At 37.0% G+C, this 18193-nt stretch overlaps 1 protein-coding gene across 1 annotated transcript; it reads right to left on the reverse strand.

Annotated features, from left to right (window-relative positions):
- Nucleotides 1–9703: 9703 nt before the first annotated feature.
- Nucleotides 9704–14425, reverse strand: LOC107780830 (protein unc-13 homolog). Its single transcript, XM_016601424.2, has 5 exons — nucleotides 13714–14425; nucleotides 12688–13575; nucleotides 11738–12190; nucleotides 11190–11376; nucleotides 9704–10886 (listed from the first exon to the last, which is right to left on the reverse strand). Exons 1-5 carry the CDS (start codon nucleotides 14266–14268, stop codon nucleotides 9913–9915), a joined length of 3057 nt encoding a protein of 1018 aa, XP_016456910.1. The 5' UTR covers nucleotides 14269–14425; the 3' UTR covers nucleotides 9704–9912.
- Between the last annotated feature and the right edge of the window lie 3768 nt (nucleotides 14426–18193).

The raw sequence follows: 18193 nt of genomic DNA on the forward strand, positions 1-18193 counted from the left end.
GCAAAAATTGGACACTACACAAATCACCCCCCTCTTGTATGGGATTGGAGTATAAAACATCAATTGATATCAGAGCGGGTTATCCTTGAAGAGGCTAACACCTTAGGAGAAGATCAAGATGAGTGTACCACCTGAAAACTGGGAAGGGCAATCCACTACTAGGCCACCACTCTTTAATGGCCAGTACTACTCTTGGTGAAAAAACAGGATGAGAGATCACATTATAGGATAAGACTATGAGCTACGGGACATTGTCACCGATGGTCCACTGGCTACCTTGAAGATAAATACTGAAGGAGTAGAGGTGTCAAAGACAAGAGCGGATTGCACTGCTGAGGACTTGAAGAAATGAGAGAAGAATGCTAAAGCCAAGAAATGGCTTGTTTGTGGACTTGGTCCATATGAGTACAACAGAATCTAAAGTTGTACCACTGCTAAGCAAATTTGGGACACATTGCAACTGGTTCATGAAGGAATACCTTAGGTGAAGAGATCCAGAGGAACTCTACTGTATTCTCAGTATGAGAACTTTGCTATGAAGGAAGGAGAAACCATTCAAGAGATATACACAAGGTTCACTACACTCACAAATGAACTAAAGTCTCTTGGAAGGATTATTCCTGAAGAAGATAGAGTCGAGAAGATAATGACTAGGGTTTTGCCTATCACTTGGGAGAGCAAAATCACTGCCATTCAGGAATCAAAGAATATTTCTACTCTCCCACTAGATGAATTAATTGATAATCTCACTGCCTATGAACTTAGGAGACAAACCATGAAAATGGATGTACCTAATAAGGAAAGAAACTTGGCACTCAGAATCACTGAAGGTTCTAATCTAGAAGATGATGAAATGGATATGAACACCAAGGACTTCAAGAAGTACCTGAGGAGAGGAAAATGCTCTTCTAGAAATGGAAACTATAGCAAGTCAAAAGCTCCCGAGAAGCAAACCAATGATAGCTGCTACAAGTATGGAAAGACGGATCACCACATCAAGAACTGTCCTTTATGAAAAATTGAATGGAATAAGGAAAGAGCTCAACGAAGGAACATGTTCAACCCAAGAAAAGCAACAACAAAGGATCAACAAAGGCTATGGTCTCTGCTTGGGGGAGAAAGCTCAGATGAAAGCTCAGATGATGATGAAGATGAACAAGCAGTTATGGCAATCGGAGAATCTGATGAAGAAACTGAGGTAAGTGTAATTCATCTCAAAGACAAAATTAAATTGTTGTCTAAAGAAAGGTTGTCTGAGTTACTTCTAGAACTAATTGATGAATCTGAGGATGTAAACAATTAAAATGAACAATTGTCTAAAGAATGTGTGATTTTGAAGGCTAAGTGCAAAAACCTGAAACTTAGGGTTAGTGAAATTGTAAGTGAAAATACTGTGTTGAAGAACCAGATTCATGAACTTGACTCAAATGTCCTAGAGCTTAGATCTAAAAATCTAAAACTGAAATTAGGAATAAGTAAAAAGATAACTGATCACACACAACTCACTCTAGAAGAAAACATAGGAAAAATGAAAGATGAGTTGTATAAAAGGGATGAGTAGGTAAGAATCTTAGGAGCTAAGTAAGATCAAGCATGAGTTAGACAAAACTTGTAAATGGAACAGGTCCTCCGATGCACTTTCATGGCTACAAGAACACCATAGTAGCAACAGAAGAGGACTTGGCTTTGGGAACCTGCAACCTAAGTGGGATCCCAAAAGCAAGTACCTCACATTTCCTGAGAACAAGATTTGCACACACTGTGGTAAAACATGTCACTATAAAAGTAAATGCACTGCAAAAGAAAAGGCTAGTCAAAAGAATAAAGAATTTGTCCAAGGGAAGAATAGGCTACCAAGTTGGGCTAAAAAGAATTTGATTCATCCTTTTGCCTATAGAAAGGGACCCAAACTAGTTTGGGTTCCTAAGACTAACCCATGGTTTTCTTTTACAGGTCCAAGTAAAGGGGAGCAACCAAATATGGCGCATGGATAACAACTGCTCAAAGCATCTGACAGGAATCAAGAACCAGTTCCTTTCACTTGAGGACCTTAAAGGAGGTAATGTCTCCTTTAGAAATGGGAAGAAAGGTGAGATCATTGGGGTTAACAAGGTAGGTAAGACTGACTTCACTCTATTGAGAATGTCTACTTGATACATGGACTGAAGTACAATATAATAAGTGTATCAAAATTGTGTGATAGAGGTAATATGGTAGCATTCACCTCTACAAAATGCTTTGTGATTAATCTTACCACTGACAAGATAGTTTGGCAGGAAAAAAGAGTAAACAACATATATATTGTAGATCTGTCCACACTTTCAGATAATGAACTCACTTGCTTAAATGTGTTGGATAATGATCCCCTCATTTGGCACAAGAGACTTGGACATGCCAGTCTAAGTCAACTCAACAAACTAGTCTCCAAGGACTTGGTGATAGGGCTGCCTAACATTAAGTTCAAGGAAGATAAAATGTGTGAGGCTTGTGCAAGGGGGAAGCAGGTAAGATCCTCTTTCAAAAGCAAGAAAGTGGTAAGCACCACCAGAACGATGGAACTGGTCCATATGGATATTTGTGGACCAATGAGAACATTGAGCAGATGTGGTAAGAGATATGTGATGGTTCTTGTTGATGATTACTCTAGGTTTACTTTGCCATTGTTTTTAACATCTAAAGATGAAACATTTGACATGTTCACTTCTTTTGTTAGAAAAACTCAGAAACAACTAGGTAATCAACTTGCATCAATTAGGTCTGATCATGGTACTGAATTTGAGAATGCTAAATTTGCTGAATTTTGTGATGAACATGGCATAAATCATAATTTTTCTGCTCCTAGGACTCCACAACAAAATGGAGTAGTTGAAAGAAAGAATAAGACATTGGAAGAAATGGCTAGGACTATGCTTTTTTCTAGTAAACTACCCATAGTTTCTGGGCAAAAACTGTGAACATTGCATGTTACATCATAAATAGATGCATGACTAGACATCTTGTTGAGAAGACTCCCTATGAGTTACTTAAAGGGAGAAAGCCAAACATATACCATCTTAGGGCATTTAGATGCAAGTGCTTTGTGCATAATAATGGTAAAGACTCCCTAGGTAAGTTTGATCCTAGAAGTGATGAGGGAGTATTCTTCACATAGTAAAACTTATAAGATCTATAACAAAAGAACTATGTGTGTAGAAGAAAGTATAATGTGATTTTTGATGAAACTAACATTCTTTCTGAGAGGCAGGAACATGATGATGAAGCAATTGGGCTGGTAAGAAACTCAAATGAAACCACATCCCAAACTGAAATTGCACTAGAGAAAGGAACAGGTGATGGAACAGGTCCTTCCACCCAGGGCAACTTGACAGGGGAAACTGAACAAAGAGTAAGTGATCCTCAAATCTCGAGGGAACCTGTCCATGAACCTGTTCCTCAGCAACAAATCATTGAAGGAACATCTAGAGGAAACCAGTTGGTTGTGAAACCTTACAAGTATCAAAGTTCTCATCCCATTGAGAACATAATTACTGATCCAACCTCTGGAATCAAAACCAGATCTTCGTTGAAGAATCTTTGTGTTTTTGATGCTTTTCTATATCTTAACCTAAAAATATTGCTGAAGCTTTACAGGATGCAGACTGGGTGAATGCAATGCAATATGAACTCAACCAATCTGAGAGAAGTCAAGTTTGGAATATGGTACTAAGACCCAAGGACAGATCAATAATTGGCACAAAATGGGTCTTCAGAAACAAACTTGATGAAGATGGAACAGTTACAAGGAACAAGGCAAGATTGGTGGTTCAAGGATATAGTCAAGAGGAGGGCATAAACTATGATGAGACTTTTGCTCCAGTTGCAAGATTAGAGGAAATTAGACTCCTTATAGCCTTTGCTACTTATATGGAATTCACTCTCCATCCGATGGATGTCAAGAGTGCCTTCCTCAATGGCTACCTAAAGGAAGAAGTGTTTGTCAAGCTACCTCCGGTCTTTGAAAGCAAGGAATGTCCTGATCATGTGTACAAGCTTGACAAGGCACTTTATGGGCTCAAACAGGCTCCAAGAGCGTGGTATAAAAGATTATCAAATTTTTTGCTTGAGCATGGCTACAAGAGAGGTAAAATTGACAATACTTTATTCCTGAAAGAAAAAAGTAAAGATCTCTCGGTAGTTCAGATATACGTCGATGATATAATTTTTGGAGCAACTACTGATAAGTTAAGTAGAGAATTTGCTAAACTAATGAGGAGTGAATTTGAAATGAGTATGATGGGTGGGCTTAATTTCTTTTTAGGCTTACAAATTAAACAAAATTCAAATGGAACTATGATCCATCAGCACAAGTATGTGAAAGAGTTGCTTAAAAGGTTTAAAATGGAAGATTCCAAAAAAATTGACACTTCTATAGCAACAACCACAAAATTGGATGTAGATGAAGATGGTTCATCTGTTGATCAGAAGTTGTATAGGGGAATGATTGGCTCTTTGTTGTATCTCACTGCTAGCAGACATGACATTGTTTTCAGTGTAGGCCTTTGTGCTAGATTTTAGGGAAGTCCAAAGGAGTCTCACTTGACTGTTGTCAAGAGGATCTTGAGATACCTAAAAGGCACTACTGACCTTTGTCTATGGTATCCAAAAGGTAGTAATTTCAACTTAGTGGGATATGCAGATGCTAATTATGTAGGTTTTCTCATGGATTGAAAGAGCACCTCAGGTATGGCACACTTTCTTGGCTCATATCTAGTGTCTTGGGCCACCAAAAAGCAAAATTCTGTGGCCTTATCTACTGCTGAAGCTGAGTATGTTGTTGCTGCCTCATGTTGTGCTCAATTGTTGTGGATCAAATAGCAATTAATGGACTTTGAAATTGATGTAGGTTGTATCCCCATCTTTTGTGACAACACTAATGCAATTAGTATGAATAAGAACCCGGTTCATCACAAGAGAACTAAGCACATAGATGTTAGGCATCATTTTTTAGGGATAACTATGAGAAGGGTTTGATCACTGTGGAATTTTGTGCTACTGACAAGCAAATAGCTAACATCTTCACAAAAGCTCTAAGTAGAGATCACTTTGAAAGGAACATGTTAGAATTAGGGATTAAGATCACCTAAAAGGAAACAGCTCTAACTCAAAAAATTGGTTAGAGAAATTGTGAATTTTTGAACATAATTAGATTAGATTTTGCTTAGTCTCATACTTTCATCAGTATACTCTTGTTCCATGTGCTAAAATTACTCATTAATCTCTAATGATATTATCTCTATTTTCTTGGAAAATTCAGACTTACACAAGAGATTTCTCAGTGAAGAACCTGGTTCATCAAGATTACTTGGTACGTATTCTCCACTCTGCATATTTTGGAATAATAATATTCAGATTATGATCAAGAGGAGAGTCCCAATTAATCCTAACCTCTTTGAGCTTATCCATGGAAAAATGAACCAGTTTCATTCAAAAGAGTCCCAAAACGCAATAAGTGCCTAGATTCTAGGAAAAGTCACAAACGTCTCCTCAAACTGACTCCCAGGTTGATTAGACCTCTGAACTTCTGTAAAGGTAGTTGCTACCCAATTAAACTCCACCTCTTTAAATTGATTAGGCCTTAATTATTTCTTCACTTTAAATCTCTAAGCCGTCAAAATTCTTTCAATCCTCTCTTATCTTCCAATCACATACATATTCATCTTCTCTCATACCCAAACACACAAATGGCGAACCCTTATGAAATTCCGTCATCACTACCCAAGGAAACAACACCCACACCATTCATCACACCTTCACCCACATCAAGATTTAAGAAAGGAAGGTTCAAGATGCTGGCTCGCAAGGTTGTTGCTGGAAAAGAACAACTCAAGAAAATCAATAAGCAGTTGAGGGCAAGTTAGGGAGTTGAATCCCAAAAATCTGAAGACTCTTTCAAATATGCAACTGAGAGGGAAGAAACTGTTTCATCTGAAACGGAGGAGGTAAAATTTGGTCCTAAAGTTACATCTGTAGTAACCTCTAAGGTTACTGCAAATTTGGAAACTAGATTTGTTCTGGAGGGAAAAATGACTGGGGTAGATACCGCTGAGTTTGAGAAAATGGGTGGTAAAAATAAAAAGGGAAAAGAAAAGGAGAGTGAGGGCGCTCAAGGTGATGTGAGGGGAATGGGACAAGAAGTGGCTGAATCTTCACCCACTCCTGTTGGTTTGACTGACGCTATTGGGGTTATGGAAGGAGGGAGTGAGGAATCGACTAAAAAAGAGAAAAGTGTGAAAGAAAAAGGGGGAAGTGGATCTGGAGAAGCTGCTGAGGGGTTGATTAGATTAGGGAAGAAGGTTCAAGAACCTGTTCCATCTGAGCAGGAACCCCTTGAAGACTTACTGAAAAAGGTGTGTAACAGTTACAATCCAACAAAGAAAAGAAGTTCAAGAGTTAAAGTCCCTAGTACTGGTAGGGCAAACAAGAAAAGAAAGGCTGCCTCGTCTATCCCAGTAGAGACTTCTCCTACAAGAGGAAGAGCTACAAGGAGTCAGAAGAAGCAGAGCGAGGCTGAACTGGAAAAGGCCTTAAAAGAAAGTAAGAGAAAAGCTACTGCTAAGGGAAAAAGAAGGTGGTTGAGCCTGTTGAGGCAGTTGAAATTGATGAGATAGACCTGGTTTGTCATAATGAAGAGGAGGTAGAAGAAATGGAGGTCGTGACTCCAAAGGCAAATAAGATCAAGACTTCTACAATGAAGTCTGCTTCAAAGACAAAGTCTGCAGGGCCATCCTCCTTGGTCAAAAGAACCAGGTATACCTTGAAGTCCAGAAAAGTGAAAACAGTGGAGAAGAAGAATGGAGTAGAGAAGAAGAAGAAGAAGAAGAATCTGATGCTTAGAAGGACAAGATGATTAAGTTTGGGAAGAAAACCATCTTGAAAGGTAGACTCCTCAAGGTCTTGGTGGAAGAAGGTATGTTGATGCTACCGGAGAAGTTACAAGTGTAGGGTTGGAAGGACATGATCCTTTAGATAGATGGAAAGCTTGCCAGAACTGAGATTATGGAGTTTATGGTAAATTGTGAGATCAAAGATGGTAGGGTCACCAGTGTGGTAAAGGGGGTGACAGTGAATTTTGATGACAAAGAACTGGGAGAGATTTTAGGTGTACCTGCTGCAGGGTACAATGACTACAGAAACCTCAAATGGCCAAGCCTAGAGAATCTCCCTACTGCCCTTGCCATTATAATAAAGTTTGGTGACAATGCTGAAGAGCTTGAGCCCAAGGCTGTGTACAAAAGTGAGATGAAGTCACCCCATAAAGTGTTGTTCGAATTTGTTAACAACGTTGTGCTACCTAGGCAGGAAAGGAGGCACATTGCCACATTTATGGACCTGGTCCTTATGGAATGTTTGGACAATGAGAGGCAAATCAATTGGCCTGAATTTATTATTCAGCTTCTTGATAGGGTTCTAACTGGCACCAAAACTTATGCCATACCCTATGGTTTTATTCTCACGGTTGTACTTGCACACTTTAAGGTACCCATCAAGAAATAGGAAGTTGGTACAAGCAAGGATCACTTTGGGACAAACACTCTGATTGCTTGTGACTATGAAATCTACACCACTCCCAAAGAACCTGGTTCATCCAAAAAGGTATCTGTGAACAGCAAAGTGCGAGTCTTGGTGCAAGAAAGTGGAGCTAAGGATGCCGAAATTAAAAGGCTAAAGAACATATTGGCGGAAGTGGAGATTGGGAGAGATGCTCTTAGAGCTGAGCTGGCAAAGGAGAAGGAGAAGAATGATGGCATTCTTCATGACATGCTGAAACTGCTTCAAGCCAAGAACCAAGAACCTGGTCCTTCCCCGCCTTAAGCCTTCCTAGCCTAGTTAGACCAACTAGTGACCCGAATGGGATTTGTTTTTCTTTTGCTCATGATCCAATATTTTTTATTTCTCTTTATGTGTGTGGATGACTAAGTATCAATGATAATTAACTATTTTTGTGCTCTAAGTGCTTGTTGATGCTTCTTAGATGGCTAATATCATTAGATTGATAAATGATGCTTGACTCCATGGTTGCATTTGAAGTAGCTCCAGTGGCCATGAGTGATTTCTATTAAAATCTGATTATCTAACATAATTTCTATGAAACTTTTCGATGATGCCAAAAGGGGGAAGATAGGTTGTGCTTTTTACATTGGACTGTGATGTTTATAACCTAATGAACCTGGTCCTTGATGATTAGTGACTTTAAAATGGAAAGTGTTCTAACCTTGTGTTGGTGCGAGTTTAGTTGATATAGGGCTTATGATTATGGAAAGCACAGAGTTTGAATTTGTCATCATAAAAAGGGGGAATTTGTTGGCCCAAGTGAAGTTTTGTTTTAATGATTGACAAAGGAACTTGTGCATGAACCTGTTCCATACACATTGTACACGTACACGGGCAAATTCGTGCATAAGGGATGTACGTGAAGGAGATAAACTTAAGTTGTTATATCTGATATCTCCTGATCGAAAAGATTGCATAAATGATAAGGAGAAGGACTCCTTACTCGAAGAGAACTTTATCCAAGATAAGGGATGAGTTAGAAGTTGAAGATAACTAGAACTCTTCCACCAAGGAAGAGTAGCATTAGAACTCTAGTTATTTTCCATTCTACTAACTCTATATATTGCAGGATGTTCTTATTCTACAGATACACACAAACACTGAAGTTAAACGTGAGTTGAGAGCAAAATAGCAAGGCATTTTGCAAGCAATTCTTGTGTGAGTCAAGTGTGTGAACCTGAAGCTACATGAACCAGATAGAAGAACCAGTTCTAAGCGTCTGTCTTTTATTCTAATTCAATTGTAGTAGGTGTTTTCAAGTTGTACCTTTTAACTTTATCTAGAAGCAATTGTATTAGGTACTCTGAGTATTCAAGTTAGAGTTAACTTGAAGTTGTCGCAACAGTTAGAGGCTGGTTGCCACAACGGGATTAGAGTTAATCCTTAGGTTTACAAAGAGTTTTGTAATTGTTGTTTTGGCTCAGTGATTTAGTAAAGTGTTGGGGAAAATCCTACTGAGTAGTAGGTCGTGATTTTTCACCTTTTTAGCTGGGTATTTTCCACGTAAAAATACTTGTATTCTTTACTTTCCGTATTTTCTATTTCCGCAATAGTAGTATAAGGAACACTTAGAAGAACCATGTCCTTATATAATCAGTGCACGCGGAAATTGGACACCACATAAATCACCCCCCCTCTTGTGTGGGATTGAAGTATAAAACATCACTAACATATATAGTTTACTCTAAACCTCCTTTCGTTTTTAGCTAGGTAGTGTACTATGTGGCTATGGCCTGGATCCTCCAACATTGCCGTAAAACCATATCAGATCCTCCAAAAATGCATCCGAAAATATCACCCACCTTCGATCCTCCAAATATCATGCATTCTTGGACGAACTGACATAGGTGCTGCAACATTTTTGGAGAATTCGAGCAATACAACTATATGGTCCAATAGTTTTCTTCATCATTCCCTCCTTTCTCTTTGTTATGATTTTCACACGATTGTAATGATAATCAGTTAAATAAGTTTTGAGATATGAAATGTTTACTTTTTCTTGATCAGCATTTTCAATTCCATAGCTGATATCTATAAAGGAAACGGTTCATAATATGAGTAGAATATGATGGTCTATTTATCTACCTTCACTTTGAACTTTTCCTCCAACTCATATGCTAATATAATAATATTCCTTCACTATATACAATAATATATGGTCAAAATAATAATCTCCGAAGTAATACAAAACAAAAGATATCAAAAGAATTATACATATAGCACATTCCACCACAACTGATAATTTCTAGTCCAACTCACGTGTCCATAACTAGTTTTTCAGTGTACTTAATTTCTTTTTTAAATATGTTTTGGCCACTTTTCTCAATATGGCCTCCTCTTTGCTAACTGGAATGTTTTTTTCAAGAATTGATTAGCAACTTTATCATTTCTATGACAAATTACCCTCAAGATTGTATTAGGATCTGATCTGTTCCATCTTCCTGTTGTTGGAGGCATAGGTAGTTTCTGTCCTGATCCCACAATTCCCATTCCACTAGCTTCACAAGCTACAATGCTGAAATCTTCAACTAATTGCTCAGTTGATTGTCCCATTAAAGCTATCACCCCTTCTACTGTCTCAGCTTCTGTGTCCACAACATCTTCAACTATCAATCCTTCACCACAAGTACAAAACACCCTCTTTAAGCTCTCAAAATCTTCCTCTATTATCTGATGATCGCCCCTCGAAAAGATTCTTTTGCTTCCTCCTGCAAGTAAAACCATAAGATATGCCTCAAATGATGCCTTCATCACTTCTTTTAAGGCCAATGGTTGAGCCCTGTCAGTGAGAATCGCGCATAAAAGAGTGAGGTTTTGCTTAAGTGCCCTTAAAGCTGGTCGAATACGTGTATTCTCAACGTCCCTGATGTAGAGGCTACCGTAGAATACAGAGTGAGAATCGAAGAAAATGAGACGATAAGCTGCAACTTCTGATACATGTTGTACAGCTACTTGGATGGCTGAACGCGTGTGATCAAAGTAAGAATAGCTTCCAATTTGTCGATTCTTGCTGTGACGACTTCTTGGAGAAGGGACAATTTTTGAGGAGAGTGATAGTGTTTTGTCAAGTGAATGGAGTTGCAGAAGAAAGTAATGTAATGTGTTAAGCCTGATATATAGGCGTTGAGTTCCACGACTTGTTGAAAGGCGGGGATGATTGCCTTCATCATTTAAATGCTGGTTTTGATCATCTGCTCCTACACTGCAAATAGCCATCTTCCACAGTTTGGAAAACCTTGAATCTTGACTACATCTTGTTAGAGGAGGAAGTGTAGGAATGTAACTTTGTTTTGACCCTACATAAAGATACCAACGTCAAAAAGAACAAAAAATATTTGAGCATCAAAAATAACTTTTGGTCAAACAAAATACTTTTTTGTGCACTGAATTCCCGCTATGCGCGGGATCCAGGGAAGGGTCGGACCGCAAGGGTCTATTGTACGTAGCATTACCCTACATTTCTGCAAGAGGTTATTTTTACAGCTTGAACCCGTGACCTCATGATCATATGGCAACAACTTTACCAGTTACGTCAAGGCTGCCCTTCAAAATACTTTTTTTGGTATGAAATGAAATCTGTTTCATGAGTTGGCTCTTACCGCATGATGTGACAAAGGTAACATACTCTTTGAATAGATGTTCAAATCCATCAGCAAGATCACCTACTAAATCCTCTGAAATGACCATTGGAATTTCAAAGAAATTGTCAACAGCTTCTTTGGCATGTCTCATTAAATCAACTGCTGATTGCGCGTATGGCTCACTTTTGGATTTTGGATTCCATGTCTACATATCGAAGTTTTCAACTTTTAGTAAGAGTAACAACAATTAACAACAAAAAACCTAGTGGGATTCCACAAGTGAGGTATGGGGAGGATAGTGTGTACGCAGAACTTACCCCTACCCTGGGAGGGTAGAATAAGGGCAGCTCAGTGCACGAATCATCCCGTGTTTACGCAGGGTCCGGGGAAGGGTCGCATCCCAATGGGGTATAATATAGGCAGCCTATCTGATGCGAGCATCAATGGCTAATTTCACGGCTCGAACTCGTGACACGAAGACAACTTTAACGTTGCTCCAAGGCTAGGAGGGGTAGAGTAAGAAGTATGAAATTTCAAAATGAAAGTCATCTAATTTATAGACTTACTTCAGTTTCTTTTGCTCTCATAATAATCTCCTTTCCTTTCTTCAACCTTTCTTGAATCCATTTTCTCAATAGATTCATTATAATTGAATCAACTTCATAAGGATCCATCTCCCTAACTATAGCTTTGCCTCCATCTTCACATTCATCAGAATCCTCAACAACCATTTGGATTAAAAACTTTTCAAGTTTTCCAGCCCTTTGCAATACCAAGACTGTCTCTTTAGTGAGCAAAGTTGCGCCGGTGAGATATTGCTTTAACAATGTTCCATAGCAAGAATGTAATGCCACAGCTGCTATTCCTGCTGCAATAGGATGCCATTTCTTGAGGACAGGACTAAATATTTCCTTCTCCTTAGCAGCTAATTCTTCAGTTTCATTGGCTAACTTAATGAGTGTTTGACTCACTTCTTCCAATTCAAAACTTGCACCATCTATGCTCATTTCTTCCAACATCTATTTGAACATGAAAAAAGGGGAAATAATGTTACATTAAAGAAACATATGAAAATAAGGGCTAAAATAAAGTTTAACTTCTGTACACTAATTACAACATGCAAAAGTCAACTTCAAGCACAGGCTGAGCACAGCGGGAAACCTAGTAAAAAGAGGAAAAAAGAAACAAGAAAAGGAGCAGCAATGCTGATGTTGGGTTTCGTCGTTTTGATCTTGGGTCAAAAGTAATGGGAAAGGAGCTTATGTTCCATGCTAAACCAAGGCAGCCATTGAACTTTTGTGTTTGTGGGGCACAATAAAATTATATAACGGGTCTTGTGCATATACGGTGTATATATATATATATATACACACCTCTGACTTCAAGTTACCGTCTATAACAAGTGGAACTAGTAACAATGAAAAATAAGATAGACAACTTACTATATATATACAACAGGTTAAAGTAAAAATTCTTTAAATCGTTATTGTTTATAAATTAAATCCAAAATACTGACCTTAGCGAATGCATTCCTCATAGATGAACGGATAAAGTTACCAACTTTATTTCCAGCTGAATCATCAGTAAGTTCTTCCCCTTTCTCAAAACCAGCAGATGTATATCCAGGAACATCTTCCTCTAATATTTTCGTGGCCGAGAACAAGAGAGGAAGATTATTTTCCATTAATCCAACACTACCTCTGTTAAAATTCTCATGGTAATTAATCAATCTTTTCTCTGACCATTGTCTCATTGATGTCAAAACACTTGCCAACATCTTAACATAAATAGGCTCCCTGTCAACTTTCTTAGCATCATTAGCAACTTCAGTACTTAACATAATCATTGATGCACCAAGAAGATCAGGTTCAACTTGCCCCGTTACGATATATTGTTCGAATAACACCCAAGTAAAACACAAGTTATGAATTGATCTATTAATACCTAAAATTGTCCATGTTTTTTTCATCAATTCAAGAAGCTCATCAACTTCATCGAGGACCATAGTATCGTCTTTTAGATCGAAAACGGAGGTTAAAAGAGCTGTATAAATGTGGATATTTAAAGGAAATCCATCAGCCCAATGACAAATATCAGTAGGGGAATTATCAATTGTTCTCCAGGCTAAAGATACTACTGAATTACATAGTGCTCTCATTGTCTCTGAATTTTTGCCCGTGTCAATTGCCTTTGTATCAGCAGCTTTAATAATTTCTCTGAAACGTTTTGCAAATGTGTTTGATCTTTCTATTGGGATAGAAGGGTGAAGAAGAAGGCCTGCCTCTAGGATTCTGAGTTGACGTTTTTGCCATTGATGGTACTCGTGAGAATCGTTGAATTCGGATGGTTTAAGGTGGCGTAATAGCTCTAATGGTAAGATAATTGTCTCTGCTCGTCTCCCCATCTGTCCAAATTTCACAACATAGATCAATTATCCATTGTTTAATAGTAGGTAAACAAAATATCCACATTTTCTTTTTGCTTATTTATGCATGCAAAATATATAAAACATGCACAATATCAGACATAATTATATTCGTACTTGGCCAACAAGAGTTCTCATAAGAGTTTTACGTAGCCTACTATCACTTTGCTCTGATACTCTCATCTGCCGCCTCATAATCTCAGCCGACGTCATTGGCCTCCGCGCCCTCGCCTGTGGCACCGTGAATGCCACCTTTGGGCTCGCACCGCCGCCAGGCGATGACGGTGTGCCGCCATAAGAACTAGCTCTCCGTGATCGTGACCGCTTCAACATCTTCAACCCTAACGCCGTTTTCACCTTGCTGGTCACGGCCATCCCAACCCCGGATGGCTTCACCGGTGATCCGGGGCTAGTAGATCCAGCCCCGGACCCGCTTCCATCTCCTCCTTCCGACGGATTATGATACGAGATCGCCGTCCTACCTCCAAACCCTGGCGATGACCGACATGCGGTGAAGAATATCTCATAAGCCGCGTCACGAAAATCATCACGGTAAAGACCGTCAAGATTTTCGAATGGCCAGGCGAGGTCAACGTCAACGGACACGACATCCTCGCCAATAGTATTTGCATGGCGAGGATGTTGTGTCATGGTGGTCGTAGTAGGTGCCATTGTGTGCTAGCTGCTACGACAATCTCCGACAACGAATATGTGGCGTGATCAGATATCCGGCGGGAGAGGGGGGAGAGATAAGCCGGTGAGCATTAGACTTCTGTTTTTTTGAGGCAATGAATGAAAGAAGATAGAATGAGAGAAGAAAAGCGAGAGAGAGAAAGCAAGGAGATATTGGTGGAGAAAAAGAAAGAAAGAATAGATGGTTAAGGGAAGCTAACTCTATTGTTTTTGCGAAGAAAACGAATAACCAAAGGTGGTGAAAGAAGAGAGAAGCAGCTACGCTCCTAATAATTTTGAAAAAGGAAAATAATTAAAATCACTCTTATCTTATTTATTTAAATGTTTTTGACCATTTATTTCTTTTCTAGAAGAAAATTATACATATTTATTCCATTTGGTAATAAAATCTTTAATTACTAAAAAAATATACAAATTCATGTTTGGCACGTTCTGTAATCATTGTTCCTACCCCAACAGTCATGACATTACAAGCAACTCCATATTTTATATTGTTTCTGTTAGTGATAGAGTGGTTATATTTTTTATGTATGTTTGGTTACAAGCGAATTCAGAATTTGAGGCTTATGAGTTCCTATCATAATTTTAAATTAATATGCAATAATAGTTGGGTTCACAGTTAGATATTTATAAATATTTAATAAATTTTTTAATATAAATACAAGGTCTATGCAAAAGTTACTGAGTTCCCGAAAACTCGTAGTCAATTCTCTAGGTCCGCCTTTGGCTCATTCAGCCAACCCTGCAGGTTTGATTATGGGGTTTATAATTCATAATGTAATTTGTTTGTTTTTTTATAATTGAAATATATATCTCTTTCGCGCCGAATCAAACACACATTAGTTAACATCTTTACTGCCTAAAGCGAACTTCAACGAGGCCTCAAAAACATTTCTCCAAAAAAGAACACAAACATATAATATTTTTTATTTGAAGTTTATTTTTTTAACTTTTTGAGATACAAAATTATGAATAATATCTATTTCTTCTAATATTACTTTTTCAATTGATAATATAGCTAGTCCATTCAATTCATTGTTGATCTTAAATAAGATTTTATCAAATTTAATTTTGAAAAACTTCTTTCCATTAAGGCAATGAGTACTTGGAATTAATCAAGTCTTTTTTTATCTGATTGACCGCTAATTTCCTCTTCTTCTTGGATGATGTTAGAATGTTATTATCTAACACAACTTGCTTAGTGATTTGTTCATCTCGAGAATATTCTCCTATAATTTCTGATTGAGTTTTTTTATTATTATTTATTAAAAATTTATCAATAGCTCCTTTTTGAGATTGTATTAAATATTCAACTTTTCTCTTCTTTTTTTTCTTCAAGTTTTGAATAGTCGGACTCATACTTTCTATTTGACATATTTGAATTCTTATAAATATTAAAATGAAAATATATACCTATGCAACAAAAATATCAACAAAAATAATTTGGCTGAAAAATAATACTACAAAGTTAGGAATAGAAGAACCTGATTCAATAACTTTGAAATATTTATTGCTTCAATAATCTTCGTGTTCGTGCAATGCTTGACACCCCAAAAATCACAGAATAATAAACTATAGCTTTTCTTGAACAATATTGTGAGATGACTTTCTTGAAAGAACAAAGAAAATATAATAGCAATATACTGTACCGTAACTTTGTGAGAAAGTATAAAAAGAGTATTGTAAAAAGTAAACCGAGAAGAAAGTGGAAAAAGGTCTAATCGAAAGAAACTAGCTAAAAGAGAATAATTGTGATGATTTATTCCAAAATTTGCATTCTCAACGTCACCTTAATTGATTTTTGGCCACCACTGTTTTGGTCAAAAGTTATGTAAAAATTGCATGGCGCCTTATTTGGTCACCTCATTTAATTTATACCCATTTTTTAATTTTTTTAACGTGTACATACTTTTTAAACAATTTTAGGCATCTTTTTCCTCCTCTTTCGTTTTCTTCTTCTCCTTCTTTTTCTTTTTCTTCTCCGGGTGACGATGATTTTGTATGATGGTTGTGAACATATTTTAATGTAGTTTATGATATTTTATAATTGTGAGCTATTATGACGCTTTATTTTTTGCTATTGCTTAGGGTTTCTTCTTTTTCTTAATTTCAAAATGGGTTCATTAGATTTATTGTTGTTTTGATAAATTGCTGATTGGGGTTTGTTCCTGATGATATTTGGAGGTTATGTTTCAAATTTGAACTCATTTGGAGTAGATTTAGGTATTAAATCGTAAATTGGATTGTTATAATTCGAAGAATAAATTTCTGTTTCTGGCAATTTGCACTTCAGGCCTATTTGGCCTTAAGTGCATAAAAACATTGGTTGCACTTCACACCTTTTGGCCTTAAGTGCATCTAAAATGCAATTTTTCACTTAAGACTTATAGCCTTAAGTGTAGCAAAACGTTTGTTGCACTTCAGACATTTTGGCATTAAGTGCATCTGAAGTGCAATTTTTCACTTCAGACTTATTGGCCTTAAGTGCATGAAACAATTGGTTACACTTCAGACATATTTGGCCTTAAGTGCATCTGAAGTGCAAATTTTAACTTTAGACTTATTGGCCTTAAGTGCATCTGAAGTGCAAATTTTTACTTTAGACTTATTGGCCTTAAGTGAATGAAAACGTTTGTTGCACTCCAGACTTTTTTGGCCTTAAGTGCATCTGAAGTGTAAATTTTCACTTCAGACCTATTGACCTTAAGTGAATGAAAAAGGTTGTTGTACTTCAGACTTATTGGCCTTAAGTGCATCTGAAGTGCAATTTTTCACTTCAAACTTATTAGCCTTAAGTGCATGAAACCATTGGTTGCACTTCAGACCTATTTGGCCTTAAGTGTATTTGAAGTGTAATTTTTTCACTTCAGACTAATTTTTTTTTAACTTCAGCCCCGATAAGTCTGAAGTTGATCGTAAAGTGGGTACGCTTGCAAACTGTTTTGCAAAGTAGGTATAGGTTCAATTGTGACTCCAAAACTAGGTATAGATGCAAAAGCCCCAAAAGTTATTGGTAGTATATCTTTCGTTTTACCGTGCCTTTAAAGGCGTACATGGACCGGGTTGGTTCGGTTTTTATCAAAACCAAACCAAACCAACTATATCGGTTTGGATTGGTTCGATTTTGTCGGGTTTTTCGGATTTTCGAGTTTTTTGTTACTTAAATATTATTTCAATATTACTTTGTTCAATATTTGATAAGTAAATATAATTTAGTAAAAATATAAAAAATTGACAAACATATTATCGATTAAAATATTCTTATGGGAGAATTCTATTAGTAATACATAATAGTTATTTTTTTAGTCGTCTGACAATAATTTTTCGTTGATGTACACTTTCATGTTAACCGAATTTAGTAATTAAACATAAAAATCAATATGATACTTAAATATTAATAATCACTTCACATTCGAAAAAGATATAAGAATTTAATAGATTTTAACATATGATGTGAATATGGAAGAACAAAGAGACAAACGCATTTCAGTAACTCTTGATAAGAAAGTGATCATACAACCCATTATTTAAGGTCAATAAATATGGAGCACTTCATATTCTATTAAAATTTATATCCCGCAAGAGAATCCCAAATATTTCTAGACAGTTTTTAAAGAAAATTCTATATAAAATCTTAAAGGTATATATAAAAATTATATATTTATATGTCGGGTTGGTCGGATATTTTTACTCAATACCAAACTAAATCAAACCAAATCAAGTCGGGTTTTTTAATTGGTTTGATTTGACTTTTTGATTTAGTGCGATTTTTCGATTCGATTTGTACACCCCTACCGTGCATATATGCAGTACTTTGTTTTTTTAAGAAAACCTCAAACCTCATATTGCTTTCTAAAAATAATTTACTCCCTCTGTTTCAATTTATGCGAACCTATTTTTTTTT

This window comes from Nicotiana tabacum, chromosome 14 (genome assembly GCF_000715075.1).
Source record: "Nicotiana tabacum cultivar K326 chromosome 14, ASM71507v2, whole genome shotgun sequence".
Lineage (NCBI taxonomy): Eukaryota > Viridiplantae > Streptophyta > Magnoliopsida > Solanales > Solanaceae > Nicotiana > Nicotiana tabacum.